This window comes from Gobius niger (genome assembly GCF_951799975.1).
Source record: "Gobius niger genome assembly, chromosome: 20".
In the NCBI taxonomy this organism is placed as follows: domain Eukaryota; kingdom Metazoa; phylum Chordata; class Actinopteri; order Gobiiformes; family Gobiidae; genus Gobius; species Gobius niger.
The window spans coordinates 4911524-4937282 of NC_136871.1; the positions used below are offsets into that span (position 1 = coordinate 4911524).

Consider the following 25759-nt stretch of genomic DNA (forward strand, 5'->3'; position numbering starts at 1 on the left):
TAGCTTTGACGAGTTCTTTAGGACCTGTCTAATCTTCACCCGTGCCTTCAGTCACGTATACACAGCGCAGACGGCGTTAGCATTTAGCCTCTCCCTCTCTCCTCTATAGCTCCAAAACAGGTCAAGATAGAAGCTACCAAGCTCTTCCACGTTTTCCCTATTTAAATATGGTAACGTGAAGTGTTACACTACAAAGTATAATTACACACAATTAAACAATGTGGATATTCTAAGCGGATAAAAGGGGGAACTATATTGTAAGGCGTAATAATACCAGGAGTAGTTCGAAATCCGTGCAGTAATCTTCACTTTACTGTCCGGATGCCAAATTACTTTTATGTGTTAATTTTGTGTAATTATACTTTGTAGTGGAACACTTCACGTAACCATATTTAAATAGGGAAAACGTGGAAGAGCTTGGTAGCTTCTATCTTGACCAGTTTTGGAGCTATAGTGGAGAGGGGGAGAGGCTAAATGCTAACGCCGTCTGCGCTGTGTTTACGTGACTGAAGGCACGGGTGAAGACCAGACAGGTCCTAAAGAACTCGTCAAAGCTAAGGTAAGAACAAATCTCAGTGTGTAAAAACGGTGGCCTATTCCTTTAAGCCATTGACTGAGACCTCTCTTGAACACACTGACATGTGACTGAGCTAGACTGACTTGTGCAGAATCTTTTTTATTTTTATTTTTTTTGTATTATTAAATGTGCGCCTGTCATTCAACAGTGGTGGCGCATGAATCACTTGAGGGAGGAGCCCAGGGGGGTGGGGGGATTTGGCTCCTAATCGCCGGTAAGAGACCACCAGAGGTCCCTATGCTAAAGTGGCTAAGATAGTTAGCATCGAGGCTCCTTTTCCTAACTACTTACTAACTGACAGACCAATTCGGACGCTTCTTATAATGGCCCCAACACTGGTGACGAAAACGCAACAAAAGAGCGATGAAAACAGCAGAAAAGTGACATAAAAGCTACGAAAACCTGACTCCGAAAGGACTGGGCTAAATAACGGCGATATTTCTTTTCCTGAACTATCTTTGTTTTACGGCGCGTACCTTGAGTTCGTCCTTGCTCTGGAAGTTCTCCATCATGCGCTGAAAATGGATGTCCGTCATTTGGCGAAGGAGGGACAGGAGGCAGGAGACGTACTCTCCCTGACAACATGAATCATCAGGAAATCAGGTGAGAGAAGATTGTATCAGGCGAATCAGTTTAACAAGTGAAGGAGGGGAATGAAAGGAGAAATCAAACAGAAAGCATTAGGGTTGGGTTCAGACTGCTAGTTGCTACATTTTACAGACTGAGTTAAAATGATGCTAAAGCTATTGCATCTAAACCAAGTGTAAATCGGTTAAAGGGATATTTCAGGATTTTTGACATAGGCCCTCATTTCCTCGTTATCCAGTGTTACTGATTTCTGGAGATATTTTTTGTGTGAATTCATGCAGTTCTTATATTTGAAGAGTTCCGTGGTGCTAAGCTAGTGCTAGGCTAGTGCATGTCTATGGTATCAGCTAGCCTGCATTAAAAACAGTCTGACGCACTCCACAGAGCACCTGAGGCAAATCACTTATAACACCAGACTAACCATATAAATGTCTGTGTCGATAGAATCATTTTTGCATCACATGAATGATCGCATTTTGAGGGACTATTTTCTAGCAGATCACTCCGCCGCCGCGTAGCTTATACAAACACGAAGCTGATGCTGCTCAAATATAAGGTATTTTAAATGCAAAATGGTTAAAATTACTCCATCGACACAGGCATTTATATCGTTAGGCTAGCTGATATCGTAGAAATTCGCTAGCCTTGCATTAGCCTAGCGCCGCGTAACTCTCCAAACATAAGAACTGCATGAATTACCAAAAAAATATCTCCAGAAATCAGCAACACTCTGGATAACTCGGAAATGAGGCCCTATGTCAAAAATCCTGAAACATCCCTTTAAGGATTGGGGAAAACAAATCTTTTTAGCAGATGACTAGGAAAAGAAATGACAGAAAACATATAACGTCAAGATTTTAATGGATTTTATTTACCACATAGAAAAATGAGAATGAACAGAAGAAATGAGGGTGGAGGAAAGACTGGGCAGTGCTGTTCATTTCCAGCTTTTATTCATCATTTACTTTTCAATCTGTCGTCTATTTATTTATTTGGGGAATGTTAAAACCTCTAATTAAAGCAGCACAGCTCCTGCCCAGTCTCAGTATAGGCGGGAGGTGAGGTATTAAAAGTAGTAGTCGAATGTTAGTTACTAACAGTGATCTCCGCGGTGCACTGCGGACAGCGTTGACCCCTTACCGCCTCCTGCGATTGGCTCTTGCTCATGATGGACAGCAGCGTCTGCAGGAGGACGTCCAACAAGGACTCCACCATCATCTCCACCTCCTCCTGCACTGAGCTCTCCTGGGGTCACAGCAACGGGAAGAACTCAACACTGACGATTTCCACCATGACAGGACACACGAAAACCCCATCGTTTTGGAATATTTCCCACGTGCCAGGGTTGGGAAGTTAAAAGTCACCCCTTTCTCTCTTTTGGCCAAGACAGACATCAAACTGGACTCATCAAGCAAAGCTGTTCTGGAGCCACTTTTCAGCTTCTCGTAGTAGGATCTAGTTGGAGACCTTTGTACTAAAGCAGTGGTTCTCAAACTTTTCACATCAAGTAACGCCTCATAAAATATTTGACCCCCTCCAAGTTCTGCCTGGCCTAGATCAAGATCAAATCAGGACTAAACTGTGTTGAAAATAGATCTAAAATGTACAAAATCGTGTATAATTTGGGTGGAAACAGTGTCTAAACCAGAATAAAAGGGACTAGACAGAGTTAAATCATTATGTATTTTCTACCCCCTTCATGCTCCAGGAATGTCCTAATGAATGAACCTATTCACCACAACTTCTGCTAACATTCTGCACTGTCACTCAAAAAGTTGTTAATTAGGGTCCGAAGAACCGTCACGAGATTAATATAGAAACTGCAGTTACGCTTAAGACCTGAGGTGGCAGTAGCGAGTATTAAAATGTCAACTTGCATCTCATCCCTTTAAACCAATGGTTCTCAACCCTTTGGAACCGCCACCCCCATTATAGCAGGTAAAGGTGTTCGTGACCCCCCCACCCGGGTCACACTGTGAGAAATAGGAACATTAGCCTACATAATTCTTAAAAAACAAAGAAAAAACTAAATGGCTGAAATAAAATTCATCAAACTACGAACAAATAATGGCACTCTGGTAAAATAGCAAACACATGCTACAATAAAACATTATGATATGCTAATGAGAATATGTATATTTTATCTAAATGATCTGGCGACCCCCCAAGTTTGTCTCGCGACCCCCAGGTTGAGAACCACTGCTTTAAACAGTGTTAGTGATATGTGTGAGAATCACTGTAGAGGTGCCAATATGTCGGCCAAAAAAGATTAGAGACTTTGTTTGTGGAATCTGGTCTAGATTACTTTGCTTCATGACATTTCTGAATGGTTCTAAGGTAATCTATCTTGAAATAAGGAAGTAAAATGCTGACAATCGCCTCATTGATTGAAACGAGTAAGAAGCACAAGTGAAACTAAATCTTTCCTAGTCGAAACTAATCGAGATGTACATTTTCTGCAGTGCTTCACCTGCCTGTTGTCAAACATTTATATGTGGTTTCCGTGTTACCCTTGCACTGTTGTTGATGATGGAGAAGATGGAGCTGAGGATGCCCGAGCAGATGAGCAGCTCCTTCTGTTGTCTGAGGTGGAGGTGGATGTGGTGCAGCACCACAGGCAGCAGGATCCTCCGCGACTCTGCGTAAGGAAAACCACCACATGTTAAACACGGCTGGGGTTCACCAAAGAAATAAAATGAATCACTGTCTTGCAAAGCTTCATCTATTATTAGTGTTTCTCTTGTTTAAATGTCACGGCAGAGGAAGACTGCGGGGCTGATTATATTTTTATACCACTGTGTTAAGTAAATTATGGAAGAACTTTGGGCTGTGTTCTTGTGTGAAGAAAGTTAGTGATACAGATGCCAAGTCTAGGTTTAGTTTTAAAGGGAAGCTCTACTGGAGTTTGTTTTATGCCACAGTCTTATGTGAGTTTCATGAATGTGTGTTCATAACATGTACTCACCCAATCAAAATGTATATTACTATATATACAAAGATATATTATATATAATATATATTATCCATAATATTATATATATATATCTATTATACATAATATTAAAATGTATTTCCTTTATTTAAGGGCCATAAACATGAGCACACCAACATGTCGGCTTGCGCCTTCTTCAGGGTTTGTGTAGCGGCCAAAATGCCCTGTGCAGTGTCCGCTCTGGCTGTAGTGTTTAAAGGCGTCTCGGACGCGCGTCTTCCAAGAAAGTCCATAAAAATACTGTGTTCCAAAAGAGGTTTTATTGGCATTACCTTTAGCCATCCACAAACCACAACATACACAGGAGACTCCACAGCCAATAGACGCGGTCGAAAAACTGTGTACCTCTACACTGCAGCACCTGTGTGCCCTTCCTTCCCCGCTTATATAGGGCAGGTAATTATAATAAGGTACACACAGCGCCACACAGTGGCAGGAGGCTAAAACAGATACAAAAGGCATATATGGCTCCAACACACCGGCCCCTTAATTGTTTGAGCCTGGAGCGATAACAATTAAATACAAAATTTTATATGGAGCCATAACAAAGCTTGACATTCTGTACGTTTTACATTTCTTGGGAACACATTTTCAAACAAACCAATTATCCATAATCCAAAAATCTTGTCAATACTCAACATATTTCATAATTAGCATTAGCATTCCATCCTTGTTACTTTAGAATAAATACATACATTTCCACCTTTTTCTTTTGAAGGCTTTGTAACTCTTTAGTTGAAACAGTTTGTGGGCTTGCCAACCAAGCAGCAACAAAGCAAAAATCATCCAAGCAACAGTACATTTTTCAGAGTTCCTTGACTCTCCAGGAGTTTGTGGGGATAGCGCAACAACCGTTGTGATGTCCACTTCAAGATGGAAGTAATTTGTGGGCAGTGCATCCTTGGATGGGCCACTAACTAGCCCAAGTGGCAGCCATTTTGGAACTGGCCAGTCACTGTCCTCCTCCACAGTGACAGAGATGGCAGTCTTCTCAGGCTCCTCATCCTTAGAGCCTGCAAAAACCACCTCAGCAAGAGGCTGGTCAACACGTAACCTGCTCTCAATGTCCAAGTTGACTGAAGCCGATTCCATCAGGTCCACATCAGGAACCTGAAACTCCGGTTGGTGTTCAGGAGCAGCAGGTAGAGAACTGTGCGAGGATTCATTACAAGTGTGCTTTTCAGCGGGGTTACTGGCCCCTGTATCAGTACAAGGAACCACAACTGGGACGTAGATCTCTGGTCCTTCCCAGTCAATTTCTTCAAATTTACCTCCGGCCCCAGTATCAGCACAAAGACTCACCAATGGGACATAGATCTCAGGTCCCTCCCAGTCCAGTTCGTCAAATTTGTCACCGGCCCCTGTTTCACCAGAAACACCTTCTGCCGAGGCTTGAGTGTCATTTGGTTTAGGCTGGGGCTTTTCTTGAGCCGTAGGCCTACTGGATTTAGCAGATTTAGGCCTATGTTTCTTAGAAGCATTTAAAACAGCCAGTTTTGCAGTAACCTCAGCTACTTTAGTTTCAAGCTCCAGTTCTTTTAATCTTCTTTGAATACCAAGTTGCTTAGCTTCAAGCTCATATTGCTGTTCCATAAATGAAGCTTTAACCATTAGCGCAGCATGCTCAGCTTTTGCCTTCACCAGCGTAGCTGCAATCGAAGCTTTCATTTTCTTTAAACTGTCACGAGTGTCTTTATGTGACCTTTCACTTTTTATTTTGTCATTTTTATATCGAAGTGGGTTGTGCGCAGTTTTTACAGTGTTCTTTTTTACAGTGCACACCAAGTCCCGTTCCCAAAAGTCCGTATTCTCTCCGTGCGCCATCATGGGCAAGTCGCTTTACAATCAAAGCAAGCGTGTTTCATACCCCATGGACAATCCACGCGGCCTTCTCCAAACGCGTGGCGCTCACTGCGGGGCGGGCTGCTTCCTCGTGATGCTAGCGGCCTCTCCGTTGCAATCAATGAAGCTCCCGCGCAGTCTCCGTGCCTCGCCACCGTTGTAGATAGAGGACGCAGACCGTCTTCGATACCGTCCCTTTCCTTCCTCCTCCCGCCAACAGTCCGCCGGCTCGCCGTAGACCTGCGACGATCTCCGCTACGGTAGTTGGTGGGTCCTCTGCTCCAGGTAACCGTGCCGTGCCAATCACAGCAGGCGCCACCAACGCCCGGTGCCTGAGGAAGTTTTTCGACAAATGTAGCGGCCAAAATGCCCTGTGCAGTGTCCGCTCTGGCTGTAGTGTTTAAAGGCGTCTCGGACGCGCGTCTTCCAAGAAAGTCCATAAAAATACTGTGTTCCAAAAGAGGTTTTATTGGCATTACCTTTAGCCATCCACAAACCACAACATACACAGGAGACTCCACAGCCAATAGACGCGGTCGAAAAACTGTGTACCTCTACACTGCAGCACCTGTGTGCCCTTCCTTCCCCGCTTATATAGGGCAGGTAATTATAATAAGGTACACACAGCGCCACACAGTGGCAGGAGGCTAAAACAGATACAAAAGGCATATATGGCTCCAACAGTTTGTATAGAGTTCGGGAATGTGACGTCATATCGCTAAGCATTGTAGGATTTGCAGCAATTATAAACTAATGGAGATTTTAAATGTTAAAATACTGGAGTTATTGTTCACATTAAAACACTTGGACACCACAGTGTGTTAGATGTATTTGCCAGCAGTATCTCAGCAGCTAATGGAGTTGTTCCACAGCTATACAGCTTTTTTTCTCAACTTTTTATACTGTTTTTAGCTAATGTTCGTCTATGGAAATGTATGCTAACAGCTACATAAAATGGAGGATCTCCATGGTAACTGTGGACTTTCCCGAACTCTATAGTGACAAAGAATAGATACACTAATTTGCAGTGTGTGACTGCAGGTGCAGCCAGGACAGTGGGACACAAACTGTCATCATGCTTTGGGGCACAAGGGCATTTTCATCTCGACAGCTCAGAGACAACAGGGCAAGTAACATGAAAAACAACATTTCAGATAACAAGCCGTCTACTGTTGTTAAGTGAGAAAAACTTTCCGTTTTTTTGCATTGGAATGAGCAAAGTCTGGGCTTCAAAACTCCCTAGGCCTCAGGGGAACAGAGGAATCACAATGAATAATTGGTCAGCTACAACTTTGTTAAACACAAGTTTCACTAAACCTCAGTCAATATGGACATGCTGCATGTCGTTTTGAAGCACAGAACCTGGAGAATTAAATCACTGGGTTAGTTTTAACCTCTGCAATTGTATTTTAGATCGTTGAGCACAGTACCGCGGCTAGCAACATAATGCTAATGCTAACGTCAGAATCCGAACAACAACTAATCAAAGCTGGGACAGAAACTAGGATTGATTCACCTTAAGTTCTTTTTACAGGATTATAGACCAGACATTTGAAAAAATCGGCCGAGCTATTGACATCGGCCAATAAAAATCCCCAAAAATCGGTCTTAGAAAAACATTATCAGTCGACCTCTAACTGAAAGTGCTTATGGTGCACTTAACGGGACAAGGAAGTGGATACACAGGGATTTAACATCATTCAATACATTTCTCTTTTTATTTATGTCAGCAATCCTAAGGAAAGTTTCAAATTTCACAAAGCTTTATTTACCAAAATTGGTGTTGTTACCTGGGAAGGAGAAGAGCTTGCTGTCCACCGTGCGGGCGATGGACTGCAGTTTGACCACGTCCATGGACTGGCCTATGTGCACAGTGGAGGGCATGCTCCCGAGCGTCCCGCGCACAAACTCCGCCACCTCCTGCACCGAGAACATCTGCAGCAGCTCGTCGAAAATGGCCGGGAACGAGTTGAGCAGAGCGGCCTGGAGAAAAATACAGGGGCAGAAGTGAAAGCTGAGTGGAGAGGAGAGGGTAGACTTTAGAGGTGGGGACGATAATTGCAATCTTTTTGTCCATTCTTCCAGTTGTGGCTGAATTAGCTGGTTATGTTTGAACAGTTAACCCGAATCAGCTTGTTCCTAATGTTCTCGAACCATCCCAATTCTTCATTGAAGCAACTTTTTGGGAGCAAAACTTCATGTTAATGCGACCAACTATAAGATTGATGAAAAGGCTTAATAATTACCTGAATATGCAGGGAACTCACAGTGGTGTGGCTTTTTTTACTAAGCTTCAGTGACAAATTACTATTATTATTAATTTATCTTTAGAGCAAGAAAAAAATAACACGTACATTTAAAGCAGCAGTATCTCAGGTCCCTAGAGGCCATACGCACCACTGCATGTTGCCGTTTTTTACTCATTAATTGTCCGTGAGAGTAAATACTACGCTGACAGAAAAGACAAAGGGAGAGAGGGATATTGTACATCACACTACACAATGGAGATATTTTTTTCACTCCAACTTGGCTGTAAATACTGTTTAAGTGGCGCTAGCCCGCAGTTAGCTTTGCCCGTTGGTCTGTTAGCTTCTTCTTCGTGATTCCATTAGTGTGTATTGGTGACTCCGACCCAGAGGCCGGAAAGGTGCAATTGTGGTTTTCTGGCCAGAGACACCAGGGGGAGATGAAGACCCCCCAATCATCCAACTTGTATGTACTTGTGTATCCAACCACACTTGTATTACCCCTAGAAGGACTACGAAAAGGATTTATTATGGTAAACAAGTTACTTAGTACTGCTTTAAAGCAGTACTAAGTAACTCTTGCCCCTAGAGGCCATAAGCGCAACTGCGATTTTTTTACTTATTAATTGTCTTGGAGAGTAAATACTACACTGATAGAAAAGGCGAAGGGAGAGAGGGTTACTGTGCATCCAATTATACAATGGATTATTTTATTTTTTTTCACTCAAACCTGGCTGTAAATACTGTTTAAAGTGACACTAGCCCGCAGTTAGCTTTGCCTGTTAGCCTGGTAGCTTAATCGTGATTCCATTAGTGTGTATTGTTTGCTCCGGTCTGGTGGCAGTCAAGTTGCAAACATGATTTTCTGGCCAGAGACACCAGGGGGCGATGAAAGACCCTCCAATCATCCCATTAACACTTGTATTACCCCCACAGGGACTACGGAAATGATTTATTTTGGTAAACAAGTTACTTAGTACTGCTTTAAGGCTGTTAGTCTAGTCCAGTGTTCCTCAAACTGTGGTCTTCTTCATGCAGTACTCAGGGTTAATGGCAATGTTATAGATGAAAGGTGCACTATGCAACTTTTTATGTCTTAAAAAAGTTGATACTATTACGTATTTCACCTTTCAATGACCGAGCGGGCGCTTGGATTGTTAGCTTAGCGCCTTTACTCACCGTTCCGATGGCCTGCACAAATAAAATCAATCCTGAAGCATCATAGGAGCCACAGGGAGAGAAAGCGAAGGCGCCGAGCTAACCTCCTACACAGACACTGGGCCACTGAAAGGTTAAATATGCTCTAATACAAATTTCTTTTTTATTGATGAAAAAAGTTGCATAGTGCACCTTTAACTAGAGATAATGTTATATATGTTTTAGGAATGTCTTTACGCCCATTTTAGACCTCATTCAGTCTAATTTAGTTCTATTGAAGAGCTTTTTAACACCCAGTTTAGTGCTGATTTCATCTTGCTTGGTTTATACAAGCAACAGTGAGTCAAATTTAATGCTTTTTCATGCCATTTTTAATGCCCCAGTACTCTATTTTAAAGCCATGAACGCAGAAAAAATGTGCAGATGTTTCATCAAAAAGAGGACTCGACAAAACGGGCAAGTTTTGATAAATAAAGTGGTAAACTTCAGTTCCAACTGCAACTGAAAACAAGAAGAGAAATCTAATTAATCTAATCTAAATCTAATGCCACCTAATTTAATGTTTTTGGCTCCCTAAATCCTGTTGGAAGATCTAATATTTCATGAGGTGGTACTTTGTGTGAAGAGTTTGAGAACCACTGGCCAAGTCTATTAAATTCTTTCAGATAGTTTAGTTTGTGTCTTCGTGCAGGCCATATTACTGCCTTTTAATGAACTCATTTAGACACTAACACTGTTTTTGGCTCATTGGCAATTTTCTCTACGTCTTTATGTATCAACACTTATTAGCAATGGTGTCACATTACTGAGCTGAATGATGCGTTCACTGCCACTGAATTTGCTGTAAATGGCAGTTTTTGTTAATGAACGCTGACATCAAGGTCCGACTTAATGGAGCCCGAACAGCCTTGGCGCCGTGAGACGTTCACTGACTCAGGACATGTGGACATCTGATAGATCGTCGACTGTGGGCAGCGGTGGGTGAGGAGGCGAGGACGAGACGTGGGAGGTGAAATCACACAGTGGAAATATCAAGAAAACTTGATTTAACTGCTTTTCAGAGTTTGAGGATGGACTCGCAACGGTTGATGCTACATTGATAGAGTAAAAGAATTTAATTAAATAGTGTGCAGTGTTGAGGGATGCGGAAAAGGGTAAGATCCGGGCATTTCCACATATGGTCGTGTGCTTCAGTTGTGTTATGGTGTGGAGGTCAACTATAAAAGTGCTCATGAGGTTTTTGTTAAATAAATGCTCTGTGGTGATGAATGTGCTCTTTGGTGTTTAGGGAGAAAAGACTTGAAAGAAAATGAAAACCAATGCTCTCTTTCTGATTCCTTTAAAAAGCAGAGGCTTTATTTGTGTTAAAGCTTCCCGATTGATTTGTAAGGTAAGGTAAGGTTAGCGTTAGTTTGTGAACTCCACTCTCCTTAAGGTTAGGGCTTAGGTAAGGTTAGGGTTAGTTTGTAAACTCCGCTATCCTTAAGGTTAGGACTAATGTAAGGTTAGCGTTAGTTTGTGAACTCCACTATCCTTAAGGTCAGGGTTAGTTTGTGAACTCCACTCTCCTTAAGGTTGGGGCTGAGGTAAGGTTAGGGTTAGTTTGTATATTCCACTATCCTTAAGGTTAGCGTTAGTTTGTAAACTCCACTCTCCTTAAGGTTAGGGCTAAGGTAAGGTTAGGGTTAGTTTGTAAACTCCACTATCCTTAAGGCTAGGGCTGAGGTAAGGTTAGGGTTAGTTTGTAAACTCCACTATCCTTAAGGTTAGCGTTAGTTTGTAAACTCCACTCTCCTTAAGGTTAGGGTTAGTTTGTGAACTCCACTCTCCTTAAGGTTAGGGTTAGTTTGTAAACTCCACTATCCTCTAGGTTTGGGCTTAGATAAGGTTAGGGTTAGTTTGTGAACTCCACTCTCCTTAAGGTTAGGGTTAGTTTGTAAACTCCACTCTCCTTAAGGTTAGGGCTAAGGAAAGGTTATGGTTAGTTTGTAAACTCCACTCTCCTTAAGGTTAGGGCTTAGGTAAGGTTAGGATTAGTTTGTAAACTCCACTATCCTTAAGGTTAGGGCTGAGGTAAGGTTAGGATTAGTTTGTAAACTCCACTATCCTTAAGGTTAGCGTTAGTTTGTAAACTCCACTCTCCTTAAGGTTAGGGTTAGTTTGTAAACTCCACTATCCTCAAGGTTAGGGCTTAGATAAGGTTAGGGTTAGTTTGTAAACTCCACTCTCCTTAAGGTTAGGGCTTAGGTAAGGTTAGGGTTAGTTTGTAAACTCCCCTATCTTTAAGGTTTGGGCTAAGGTAAAGTTAGGGTTAGTTTGTAAACTCCACACTCCTTAAGGTTAGGGCTTAGGTAAAGTTAGGGTTAGTTTGTAAACTCCACTATCCTTAAGTTTAGGGTTAAGGTAAAGTTAGGGTTAGTTTGTAAACTCCGCTATCCTTAAGGTTAGGGTTAGGGTTAGGGTTAGGGTTAGGGTTAGGGTTTGTTTGTAAACTCCGCTCTCCTTAAGTTTAGGGCTTAGGTAAGGTTAGGGTTAGTTTGTAAACTCCACTCTCCTTAAGGTTAGGGTTAGTACTAGTAGGCCCACGTACTTTTAATAACTATCTTGTGTGTCGGAATGGCAGGACATTGCACAGAAGATAAAAATGTTGGAGTGATGTTGGTTTGATATAACATGGAAACGCCCCCACTCAGACAGTTACACCTCAGCTGGCAAGGTGGAACCTCTTAGTCATTAATTCCACCTTCCGAGTAAGGAACATTTAATGAGGTGCGGACCAGTTGTTCCTATGGGCGCGGAACTGCTCAGAACCTTTGTCATTAAAAACTGAGAATGAAGTGAAATACTATCCAAGTACAATCCAAGATACAGTTTTTTTTAAGAAGATGTGAGAGACCGTTTTGATGCAGGAGGAAGAGAGCTTTGGTTTTCCTTTTCTTCCTGTTGTTACGGTGGCCAAAATCCAGACGTTTAAGTGCACTTTGTGTCACAATCTCAAACGAGCTCACGGTGTCAGTGCGTTAACGGTTTCGAGCATCGAGCGTTAACGGTGAACCGGACAGATATCAGGAGGAGGTGCGGGGCTCAGACGGGACGGGGCTTCACACTGGTCTGTACTCACTGAGAGAGGAGAGGCCCGAGCAGCACTGGAGCTGGAGGCCTGGCTGCAGTTCCCCTGCCCACCACCAGGGGCCTGAGCCTGGCCGGCCGGGAACGCATGACCCAGGGCAGTGGTTAGAGCTAAGGGCGGGCCAAGAGGGGGGGCCTGGGGATGGCTCGGGGCGGGGCAAGACTGGGAGCCCTGGCGTGGAACGCAAAGCACCCAGAGAAGAGCAAAGGATTGTGGGGAAAGTAAGATATAAGGACAAAGACGGGTCCAAAAGGAGGTACAAAGTGAGAGAGAGGAAGGTTAAATATAAACTATCAAATGAAAACGCATGCTAGCAAAAAAAAAAAGCTAAGCTAAAGTATCAGCAAAAGGTTTAGCTACATTCAGGAAAAAAAGATTGGCAGGCTGTTAGGTTGTGGGGTTTCAAACGCTGCCTGAGGTCCCAAGAGTGGTTTATGAGAGATTTTGTTACATACATTTAGGGCCCAATACCTAATATGGCCAGTTTTCTATCTCTTGCACTTAATAATAATAAACACTGTAAGGAAAGTCTGTGAATTATACAGTAAAAAACTAAGTTGGCTGCAGAAAAGTATATAAATAGGTACAGGGGCGGACTGGCCATATGTCCATTCTGGAAGAGCACAAAAGGGCCACTGGCTCGAGGGCCACCAGTCCCGCCTCAACCGAGCTTTACCCAAATCTAAAAGCTAAAAAGAAAAGCATCAAAATAGCGAGAAAAAGAGGATGAAAAGTCAACAAAAACATGAGAAAAACACTACAAAAAATAATTGAAAAAACAAAAATCTGACAAAAATGTGGCGACGTGACGAAAAGTTTCCATCACTTTTGTAGGTCTTAGCTTTCAAATGAGGCGTTACATTGTTGCTCTCCAGTCGAGAAGCTTTTAGATTTGGGTAAAGCCCAGTATAAAAAAAACATGAATCTAAAAGGAATTCCGTGGAGTATGGTGTGCCACAAGGTTCAATTTTGGGACCATTATTATTTATTATTTATATTCATGATTTTGCTTCTGTTTCTACAACCACCTTTCCTGTTCTTTTTGCTGATGCCAATCAAAAAAATAATAATAAAAAGCCGAACTGGGGAAAATGCACTTGTTAATGTTAAGGGGGGCTAAGAGGTTAAAATATGTATTTGTGGAAGTGTCACAATTGCGCTAATTTGGGCCAGGCTGGTCAGAGTCCAGGGCTGTTTTTCAGTCCCAGTCCGCCCCTGAATAGGTACTGTATAGAGCTCAACAGTCCCACCCAGTCCTGGTCACGTGTCAGGGTCCAACATAAAAAAAAAAAAACTAATTTCACAGTATTATAAGAAAAATATCAGGTACAGGGCCTTAAAATAAAAAATAAAATAAAAATAAAAAATAAAATCAACCCACACAATGGAAGAAATTATAAATATCTACAATAATCAGCTCTCAGGGATGAAACATTTAAATAAAAGGTTCAAACAATCGACCGGATGAACAAGAATACTGAATCTCCAGGGCAGTTCGGGTTTACCTGTGTGAATATGAGCGTCTCTGAGTTGCGGCTGTCCAGGCTGAGCACGAAGCGGATCGACTGGAAGAGCTCCTGGATGCTGTTCCTGAACTGCTCCTCCTCCATCCCACAGGTGGCCCTCGAGTACAGGATCCGCGACTGCACGATGAACTTAAACAGGTACTCCAGCGCCTGCCGGGGGACAGGGTCAAAGGTCTCATTGTTAGGTTGTTTTTAAAGAGGTGGAGGAATCGATAACTGTTGTGCCAATAATGTAATAATGAGTTACGTTATTGGCTGGTTATTATATTATTGTCAAGTTGAAAATCGTTCACAAATGTAATGATTTCAGCCAATAATGCAAAAAAACATTAATCTATCTGACTTCATTTTCAAAAACAAACGCATTAAACATTGTTTTTGTGTTGTGCCTTAACCTCTGAACTCCCGCCTGAACCGAGAGAACTTTTTCCCCACGTCATCAGATTTTTTTTCCATCATTTTTTTGTTGGGTATTCAACTCATTTTTGTAACTTTTTTGTCCTTTTTTTTGGTCATTTTTTGGTCAATTTTTTATCATTTTTTTAATCTTTTTTTTTTTATCACATTTTTGTCATTTTTTTTGTCATTTTTTTTGTCATTTTTTGTCATTTTTTGGTCAATTTTTTGTCAATTTTTTATCACATTTTTGTCATTTTTTCGTCACATTTTTGTCATTTTTTTGGTCACATTTTGGTCATTTTTTCGTCACATTTTTGTCAATTTCTTGTGACATTTTTGTGACATTTTCATCACTGTTTTCGTCTCAGTTTTGTCGCTATTTTCACAGCTTTTTTCCAGAAGCTTTTAGATTGAGGTAAAGCCAAACTGGAGAAAATGTGCTCGGTTCAGGTGGGAGTTAAGGGGTTAAAGCAGAACTAAGTGTTTTTTACTCATTAATTGTCTGTGAAAGTAAATCCTACGCTGACAGAAAAGACCAAGAGGAAAAGGGGAGAGGGATATTGTACATCCAATTACACAATGGAGATATCTCTTTCACTCAAACTTGGCTGTAAATACTGTTTAAGTGACGCTAGCCCGCAGTTAGCTTTCCCCGTTAGCCTTTTTCCTCGTGATTCTATTAGCGTGTATTGGTGACTCCGGTCCGGTGGCAGTGAAGTTGCAATTGTGGTTTTCTGGCCAGAGACACCAGGGGGAGATGAAAGACCCCCGATCATCCCATTAACTCTTGTATTACCCCCACAGGGACTACGGAAAGGATTTAAACAAGTTACTTAGTTCTTCTTTAAAGCCGGGGCACCTGATCTTTCCTGAACAAACTGTGACACTTTTTTTTAAACATTTGGTCCAAACTTGTTTCTAGCTCTCACTCCTCCCACATCATGATTCTCTATTTACATTTTCTATAAAGCCTTTTAGGGGCCTTGACCAATGTTTCATTCAGAACCTCCTCTTCCTCCCAATAAAAAACAACTACAACTCAAACATTTTCTTAAACTAAATCAGTCCTGTAATTTGTAGAGTTTTTAAATTGTGTGTTTGTTAAATGCATTATTCATCCTACCTGCTTTGGTATTGTATTGTATTGTATATGATGGTTCATTAATGTGTGCTGTCACTATCAAAAGCACCGAGACCAAGGACACCTCCACTAGGATTCTACATTATTGCTTTAATCCATGCATTACTCAATATTGATAATGATAATCAATAATTTAGCTAGTAATGCTAAGCTGATGATCTTAATGTGATGGGGAAATGAAATGATCAAAGAAACAACAAGCTGCCAACACACCCGCAACATAACATGCCGTCTCCCAGTGTTAAAAATGCATGGGCTGTAACATCATGAATCATCATTAGCAGGTGAGAACAGCTTCTTCCATTATAGATTGAATATTAGATCGACACACTCTTGCTCAGATGCGGCGTGTGTCAAAACTGGCCTCAATAATTCAGGTCGTGCACTTTCACACTAGCGCCGCGTGACCCATTTGAGCTGGATGTTTGAGCGTGATGAATATTTCAGAGCGCTGAGCTGTGGCTGTCTGCTAAACGCGCGACACGCAGCCGCACGGGAAGCTCAGCTCACGGGGAAAACAACAACAGGACTCGTGCAGACGGTGGGAGGTCCAGTCTGGTGTCATTTATGGATAAGTCGAGTAAATATTGATGTACGGCAGACGTGACAGTGCCTCTTAACCTCTTAAGCCCCGGGTTTTTATTATTTTAGTCCCAGATCTTGGATCTTGGCGTTTGGTCACATTTGAGCCCAACCGACTCTGAGGCCTCATTGCTCTTCAGTCACAGACAGAGAAGTGAAGAAGGAAGTCATGGAGCTTCTGCTTTAGAACAATAAAAGATTGAAATTCAAGTGTTCCTTTGTAATAGGTCATAGAATTAGAGTCTTTAATTATTAATGACTCTAATTCTTAAGAAACAAACCCTTGTCATTTGTTTCTGCTATAGAGTCATGTTTGTCCCAGTTCCTCTGAGTCGTGGTGCAGCAGGACTGATGTGGACAGATGTTACAGAAGAAGCTGATGAGGTTCATTTCTTCAACAGTTACTATAGTAACTATTTTCTTCAAAGTTAAAGTAGATCTACCACATCCTGTAAGCATCTGATAACATATATGGATATTTCTTCAATCTTCATAGGCATCAATAATGCTTGTCTGTTTTTTGGAATTGTATAATAATTTCTCCTATATTTGTTGTTTTAACCATATTTTTGAGTTTCCGAATATGATCTGACTCTCATATCCAGCAGAAGTCTGAAGTTCTGTTCAAAGCAGAATCTCCATGACTTCTTTCTTCACTTCTCAGCCTGTGACTGAAGAGCAATGAGGCCTCAGCCTTTTTACTGGAAACTAAGAGCTCATTGTATTTAGTCAATTCAAATGTACACTGGGAAGGTTGCAAGGGCGCCCCCTTGTGTCCAAGTGCGACCAACTGCCCAGACCAAATTCTTGGATATTTTGGTCCCACAGGCGGGACCGTAGGGCGGAAGAGGCTAAGCACACTTTCTCCAGTTCGAGTAACACCTCATTTTTAAGAAAACTGAAACTTTTTGAAGCGTTTTTGGCGTGTGTTCGTCTCTTTTTATGTCACTTTTTTGTAGGTTTTTCATTGTTACTTTCTTGTTCAGGTGGGGGTTAAGAGGTTAAAGGCTGAAGGCTGAAGATGTGGTAACTCGCGACTCAGCGACCCCTTTGAGCACCGTAACTCACACACCTTTCAAACTAAGTAATGTTTGGTGAAGGGTCTTGCCCAAGGACACAACAACACTGGACAGAGCTGGGACTGAACTGACCACCCAACAACTTGAACCACTGCAGGCAAATACTTTTTATCTTTTGTAGTCCTGTAGTTTCTAAATTACTGCATTGAGAGTATTTCCTGCATTTTTGTTATATTTTTAATGAGTTACAATGAAATAAAAGCAGTTCTAGCCGTGTATTTATTACTGTCTCTGACCATGAAGTGAAGCGAGTGTGTCTTACCCTCATTGCTTCCTGTATGTGGTCTTGTCGAACCACTTCGGCGGAGCGGTCCATGTACCACTTTAGGCAGCGGATCAACTCCCTAAAACACAATAAAACTTATATTACATAATGGATACAAATGTACTTTATGAATAAGTAATAATGAGACAATGAGATTTTACAGTAAGAGATATTTATGATACACTTAAAGCCACATATCACTTAAAGGAACTGACTTATAGGCCAGGGCTCCGGCAAAGTGCTTCTGGATGTACGTGTCCATCACCGGCTTGAAGTGGTAATATTTACTGTCCCTGAGCAGGTTTATGATGAACACCTGGAAAATAAAGACAAGTGAGGAAAAATCAGTGCTACCAATAACTGACTAAATAGGTTGCGTTCACTTTCTAGAATTTGGTGATGACAGATGGTAGAGAAAATCGACACATCCAGAAAAAATGACATAAATGTACTTGAATTAAGAGATTAAATCTAAAGTTTGAGAAGGTTTGGTCTGGTTTTTGAAAAGACAGAACCTCTTATCGCCAGTGGAACAAGCACATTATTCAGATAAATGTATATAATTGCAAGTGAAAAAGATATATATTTAAATCTAAAGTGAATTTGTCTGATTTCAAGTGTGATTCATGCTCAAGTCCCTCCAGGATTTTGCGATGTTGCGCTCGCAACTATTAACGCAAAATCAGGCAAACTATTGCAGGGTTGCAGGTTCTAGAATGTGATGATGTCATCGGACCCAGCGGGGGCAGGAGCCTGTTTTTCCTATTAACTGCATTACACTTTCACAAGTCGCAACCAAAAGGAAAATATATGAATAAAAAAAAGTTATCATTAATATCAGTCACTGGGTCCATGATCTCTCTGTACAAGACCAAAGATTTCCTCAAAAACAAAATAATCTTTCCTCTATATAATAGTATAGGCCAGGGGTGTCCAAACTTTTTTCATGGGGGGCCGCATATTGAAGTGTACACGGGGTGAAGGGCCGTAGATCAGTAGTTAGTGCCGCAAAACCTTCGACTAGCAGAGGTTTAAATTGTGCCCCACACCCACACCACAGCTTAAAACCTTCATGCCAGCTCTGTCTCACAATAAAATGTTAGTTGTTAGGTTAGAATTGTACAGAATTATTACATTTCAAATAAAAAGGTCCATCTCTGGTGATGTGTACCGATACAGCAAGAGGCCGAGGGCCACCATAAATTGGTCTGAGGGCCGCATTTGGCCCCTGGGCCGCACTTTGGGCACTCCTGGTATAGGCCTTTAGAATGCTGTGATGTCAACTGAAACCCAGCAATTCCTTAACTCCGCAACTTATGCGTAACTAAAGTGACTTTCTGATCAGTTAAATCCATTTTATTTGTTATATTCGTGTGTAGGAAGTCCCAGCGCCTCCGCGTGTTTCAGTCATTCAGATTGAAGCGAGGGCTGCTGTTTCTGCTCCGCCTCCTGTCACTCGCCTGGGTCTTTACAGCGTGTGCCGCTGTGTGATCCCATCTCACTCTGTACGAGTTTCTCATTTACTGGATATTCATTTGGCGGTTTCGGCTTCATCTGACAGATAAATACTGCGTGCGTATTCAGATTGCTTCTTTCCCCGGTGATGCGGTGGCGTTTGTGTGAGAAGCTGGTGCTTTCTTTGCTGCGCGAACTTTAGGAGTTACATTTCCTTTGGATCAGAGCTGAAGCTCAGTGTCAATGTGTGAAATAAACAGACATTCGTCCTTTCGTTTGTTCTCCTCTGATTCTCATTCTGGGCTCTATTTCATCAGATTTGTGCTTACGCTCACAGCGACAGACAGGTGCCTGTTTGCTCCCCGGAAACTTGAAAATCACTTGAAATTATATACATTTATCTGAATTATGTGCTTGTTCCACTGGCGATAAGAGGTTTTATCTTATAAAAGACCAAGTACATTTATGTCCTTTTTTCCTTGGATGTGTTGAGTTGCATGGTTCTGGTTTTTTTTAGATGATGCAACTATTTTAGGCATTTTCTTAATCCTCTTTTTGGTTAAAACTGTTTTATTGTTTTAAGCAGAAAAAAAAAATCACAATTATTGTAAAAATGGCCTACGAAATCATGCATTTTAGCCTGCAACTATTACAAAAAATGCCTGTGAAATCCTGGAGGGTCTGCATGTTTGTTCCATTTCCGTTAACATTTTTTATCTCATCTTAGATCAATTCATATTGACTCAAACTCAACATGAAGTATCGTAATTTAAGCAATTTAAAGTCATTTATTTAATTCAAGATGCCGTAAATGCTCTAATATAGGCCGGGGCCTTTATTTACTCAAGGGCATCTAGGACCAGGCCTTTATTGGAACCAGGCCACAATTAGAGACAGGCCTTTATTTCTATTTGAGCAAAACGACGACCAGGAAAACGAAGAAAAACGAGATTTATGTCCATTTGCACCTAAAACATTAGGTTCATTTATTAACATTTCAAACCCTCTCCCAGCGGCTGGAACATTGACGCCCTTATTTTGTCGGGACAACAGGAAGTGCTCCGTTGCTGTTAGCGGATCATTGACATCAATGTCACTGCAGGTTTCTGTTTTGTTTTTACCGCGGACCGGATTATTTGTTGTTATCTTGTGTAAAGGCGAGTTTAGACGGAGCGTTTGTGTTTGTGATCGATCATGAGACTGACCCGAGAGAAGACGAGATGCTCGCGCTGATGGGAGGAGTTATTTTGAGGCACGGGACTGACCTGCACACGGAGCAGCTGGACGTGCTTTGAAGTCGCGATGGTGACTTTATTAAAACCCTGGAGGGTCACACAACATTTGTTGCTTTCCCTGTTTCCAAATATAGTCACAGGAGGTTTGAAAAGTGGCTAAATCTGTGTCAAAGTTACGCTCGGATCAGCTCCTCCACAGCGTCCCCATCGGCCCGGGTTCCCGTTTGTTTACTTCCTGCACGTGAGTTTTCATTTACACCAGTATGAGACAAATTCCTAACATGGGGAATATTTCTACCACTATAGTTTCTAATAAAAGCCCCGGCCTGTTTTAGAGACCGGCTTTAATTTGCCTCCGCCAGCCGCGAACCCGGCCTCTGTTAGAGACCCGGCCGCTAATGGAATACAGGCCAGTATTAGAGAATTTACGGTAGTTATTTTTCCAGCGTTGGTCCAGTAATGACATATATTTGCCAAAAAAACAAAAGATCAGCATTTTGACAGTTACCATAGTTACCACCATACAACTGCCCACTAAAGGCCCTTTTATAACGTTACAACGTCACGTGAACGCAACCTTCTGGTGTGTAAACAATACTGACCAGTGACTGGAACACCAGAGGTCCGTACTTGTCTGTGTTGTCGTCCAGGATGGAGAACAACGTGTCTAAGATGTCTTGAAGAAACTGTCAAGGGAAAAAAATATTATTGCAATTACGGCATAAAGAAAAGGAAACAACGTCCCCACCTTCACTATCTCCTCTCCGCTGACATGCCGTAAGCGCCCCAGGATGTCCATGACTCGGTCCGGGTGAGCTTTCCACTTGAGCAGAGCCAACAGGTCCACTGGAAGAGAGCAACCAGCAGGAAACTTCAGAACAATGCATGGAGGAAAAGTGGCTCATTTATACTAGAATGCTCTGTTTTCCAAAGGCTCGTGAATTCATATTTTGGTAGAATATGCAGGTCCATAAAGTGTATGTGAAGTGGAGTAATTGTATTTTGTATTCATTAATGCTTCCAATTTAGAAACGAGTTTGATTAATTACGTTTTAAAGCTGCGGTAATGGAACTGTTTTCTCGTAGTAGAGTGAACTTCATTTGGAAACGCCACATTTGCAACAGAAAAACAGACCAATTAGCACAGTGTTAGCTTGAGCGGTCCACTTTGCTCACATCTCAACTCTTTCTCACTAAAAACTCCGGCTGAGATGTGCTTCTAATTAACTCAAGTGAACAATCGGGATGTGCTGAGGGTCTGTGAGAGCTAGAAACACTTTTAGGCAACAGCTGAAACCGACTTCTACGGTTTGATTCAGGTAGTGCCGCTTTAATTGGTGAAATCCCCCCCGTTTTTGCTGAAACTAGAAAACAACATCCGGATAAAAACATTCACCGAAACATCATAAAGTGGAGGGAAAAAAAGCCGCAGAACGATTAGTCCTTTTGATCGTCGAAAAAGTCTAAGTAGATCTTAATTGTTTATCGTCAAGGCAACAAGTGTATAGATACAGACGGCATCTCTGGAATCGCCCATATATGGTCATTTTTTAAAACAGTTAAGGGGGAAAATAATTTTGAAAACATGTATATTTTCTCTAATTATTCAAAAACTACTGTAACAAATGCTGAAATATGAATATAGTTTCTACTAAATAAAGATACAAAGACATGGGGAGGAGCAAAGTGGTTCAACAGCCCATAAATACATGAATAACGGAGAATGCTAACTTGTTGCTACTTGTTAGCATCGGGCTAATGCTAACGGTTAGCTCGCGCTAGCTACAACTGCCGTTTTTTCACTTCTACTGAAAATAGAATCTTTAGAGAAACACAATTTTTCACTCTTTTTAGCCATTTTCTGGTGGAATATCAACTTATTTATCACATAAATAAAGTCAAATGTAAATCGGGCCCATATGGATATTTTCTCACAGCAGATTGTTCAGTAGAAGTAAAAAAATGGCAGTTGTTGCTAGCGCTAGCTAACCGTTAGCATTAGCCGATGCTAACATGTAGCATTATGTTAGCATTCTCTGTTATTCATGTATTTATGGGCTGTTGAACCACTTTGCTCCTCTCCATGTCTTTGGATCTTTATTTAGTAGAAACTATATTCATATTTCAGCATTTGTTGTGGAAGTTTTTTAATAATTAGAGAAAATTAACATTTTTTCAAAATTGTTTTCCCCCTTAACTGTTTTCAAAAATGACCATATATGGACAATTCCAGAGATGCCGTCTGTGTCTATATCGCCCATAGACATTGTCCATTTTGGCTCACAGTAAGCCCTTTTCCACCAAGCTGGTGCTGGTTCTGGGCCAGTTCCAGTTTCAGAACTGGTTCTTTCGTTTTCCACTGAAAAAACGCTGGCTCTTGGTTCCAAAATCTGGTGCCGGTTGGGAACCAGTTAAAAGCTGGACCAAGGAACGAGCACCAGTGATGTCAGCGGCTGGGGGCGTGGCTCTCTCCTCCAACAAACAATCAATATTAGTTAGTTTGTGCTTAGAACTTCCTGGAGAAGCCAAAACAGTCTCTGTGGATGAAACTAACTGTTGCTTTGCTTTATGCTCTTTAGCTAAAACAAGAGGGAACAGTTAGAGAGAAGAAATCAAAATGTTAACGGCTGCTGTGACAGGAACATAAACTTATTTTTCTGTATTTTGTTGTTACTATCCATGTTCTATGTTGACTTCCCAAAGCGTTGCTATGACAATAGGCACAGCTCTTATTTTGGTGGGAAACCAAGTCAGTATGGAACCAACCCGGCACCAGAACCAGCTCTGAGCCAGCCCAGAACCAGCACCTTGGTGGAAAAGCCCTAAGTGAGGCTGCGTTACCGTTTTGTGTGAGCTTGGTGGAGGACAGCTGGGTGCAGATGAAGAAGCTCTCCTTGGTGTTGCGCTGGAAGACGAGGCTGGAAGGGATGTTGGGGCAGCTGTTGAAGTCCTCTTTGCAGCAGGGCAGGCCCAGGTACAGGGCGTGGTTACTGAACGTCGTGTTCTCATCACACTGTAGGAACACAGAGGGATGATACTAGAGATGCACTGAACCAGCTTTTTGGCCACCGCTACTGGGTTTTGAGTATCTGTCCAATATTTGCCAATACCACTTTCTTAAAGAGGGGGTATTCTGCTCTACAATGATGACCAAACCTTCTGTTGGTCTGTAAATGCAGTAAATTAGAATAACTGCCTTGTATAAAATCGCTCTCTCAAAATGGCTGTAGTGAATGTCTTGAAATAGGCCTCTCTCTCTTTAAGAATGTAAAATGTAACTCTTTTCTCCATTTTAAGATCAATAAAGTCATATTTTATTGTCATGATACTACGGATGAATTATAAATTATATCATTGATTAACCCTGGGATAAACATTTAACAAGGATCACTGGACTTTTCTACACTAAATATCTTTGGGTATATGACAGGCTCTAGGTTACATTGATAGATACAGACTGCATCATAGAAGGGGGCGTGGCCTCGCCGAGGGGGGGAAACCAGAATCTTTTGGGAAACACAATTTTTCAATCTTTTTAGCCATTTTCTGGCAAAATATAAACTTATGTACATACAAATAAAGTCAAGTCTAAATTGGGTCCATATGGATGTTTATTCACAGCAGATTGTTCAGTAGAAGTGAAAAAACGGCAGTCGTAGATAGCACTAGCTAGCGTTAGCATTAGCACAATGCTAACATGAAGTGTCATGTTAGCATTCTCCTTTATTTATGTATTTATGGGCTGTTGAACCACTTTGCTCCTCCCCATGTCTTTGTATCTTTGTTTAGTAGAAAACTATATTCATGATTCAGCATTTGTTAAAATAGTTTTGAATAATTAGAGAAAGTTTATTAACTGTTTTCAAACATGACCATATATGGGCAGAGATGCCATCTGTATCTATATAAACAACTCACATGAAGTGATCTGATCTTTACAATGTTAGATCAGTTATTTCTTAAACTAAAATAAAAACACTTGGCTTCAGCAGTGGTCGATTGTATAATTTTATTAGGCGACTTTAGGTATTTCTATCATAGTTCAGTATCGGGTATTTGTTGCCGAGACCCAATATCGTATTTTGTCAGTATCGGCTCTGATATCCGATACCAGTATCAGATCGGTGCATCCCAAGATAACACGCTTTCAGTGAATATCAATTCTGATTTCGTGATTGAAACTAGCTTTTTGGGATTAAAACTCATATCAGTGGAAAACATAATGTGTGCGTTTTTGGAGAAGTGGTTTGGATCTGCTCGTCTGTGCCATGGGGAAATTTGCCTTTTTCACTTGATCCGGTTTACAATGGCATATTTCCCAGAATCCAACCCCAAATTCTGAGGTCGGCTTGCTCCAACCTATAGCTGGAGGAACAGGATTACATTTAAGTTTGAGGGGGGGGGAAACAGGAGCTCTGGGAGTCCACAGAGCAAGAACCCACTGAGAAAGGGAATCAAATGTTCTGGCTGTGAGTGCTGGAGGACATGCTGATGTTGGTGCGACAGAAGAACATGCAGAGGATACAGGAGACCAAAAGTGTGCCTGACCTTGTAAACATAGAGTTCATGGCTTTCATCTGAGAGCGTGGTCCCGTCCTCTCTCATCAGAGGAGTGAAGGCGAAACCAAACAGCTTCTTCTCCCCTTTGTCTTTAGCTGAGAAATGGAGAAAGAAAGACAGACAGCAAAGTTATAGGTAGGGCTGGGTACCGCGTTTTTAGCCATTTTCTGGTGAAATATAAACTTATTTATCAAATACAAACAAAGTCAAGTCTAAATCGGGCCCATATGGGTATTTTCTCAAAGCAGATTGTTCAGTAGAAGCGAAAAAGCGGCAGTCGTAGCTAGCGTTAGCATTAGCACGATGCTAACAGGTAGCATCATGTTAGCATTCTCCGTTATTTTTGGTCTGTTGAACCAGTTTTCTCCTCTCCATGGGTTTGTATCTTTATTTACTAGAAAACTATATTCATAATTCAGCATTTGTTGAAGTTTTTGAATAATTAGAGAAAGCTTAGATTTTTCTTCAAATTGTTTTCCCCCGTTTTCAAACATGACCATATATGGGCGACTCCAGAGATGTCGTCTGTATCTATGTCGATATCTGAACAATAGCTTTTTCGATACCTATACTAAATATTTGCATTTGTATATATATATATATATTTTTTTTTAGGTGAAACAATCAAGAAACTTCCCTTTACTACAAAAGGGCAGAACAACACTTTTGTATTTATTTACAAAGTTTTCGCCTAACTTTCCCCAAATTTTCTAATTTTTTTCTCCAAAATTGTCCAAAAATGTTTCAATGTTTTCCCCAACATTTTCCCAATTTGTTTTCTTTTTTTTTTTCAATGTTTTTTTCTGAATTTGCCCCAAATTTTTCCAGTTTTTTTCCAGGTTTTCCCCAAATTTTTTCTTCTTCTTTTTTCAACTTGTCTTCCACTTTCTTTTTTAAAAAAATTTAATGACCAACAGCATCATTTTTCTATAGCTTTTTATACCACTTTTCCAATACCGTACTGGTATTGTTTAACGGTAACGA

At 41.3% G+C, this 25759-nt stretch overlaps 1 protein-coding gene across 2 annotated transcripts in view; it reads right to left on the minus strand.

The window, feature by feature from the left end:
- Nucleotides 1-25759, minus strand: part of dock3 (dedicator of cytokinesis 3) — a 310416-nt gene that overhangs the window by 38581 nt on the left and 246076 nt on the right. For both annotated transcript variants that reach the window (XM_079579371.1, XM_079579370.1), the window contains exons 17-27: nucleotides 24764-24870; nucleotides 23057-23228; nucleotides 20964-21061; nucleotides 20818-20901; nucleotides 17741-17841; nucleotides 17523-17604; nucleotides 14039-14209; nucleotides 7790-7982; nucleotides 3676-3803; nucleotides 2264-2410; nucleotides 1054-1152 (exon numbers count right to left, since the gene is read on the minus strand). In XM_079579371.1, the coding sequence (XP_079435497.1) occupies nucleotides 1054-1152; nucleotides 2264-2410; nucleotides 3676-3803; nucleotides 7790-7982; nucleotides 14039-14209; nucleotides 17523-17604; nucleotides 17741-17841; nucleotides 20818-20901; nucleotides 20964-21061; nucleotides 23057-23228; nucleotides 24764-24870 (1382 nt within the window). The remainder of the gene's footprint in view (nucleotides 1-1053; nucleotides 1153-2263; nucleotides 2411-3675; nucleotides 3804-7789; nucleotides 7983-14038; nucleotides 14210-17522; nucleotides 17605-17740; nucleotides 17842-20817; nucleotides 20902-20963; nucleotides 21062-23056; nucleotides 23229-24763; nucleotides 24871-25759) is intronic.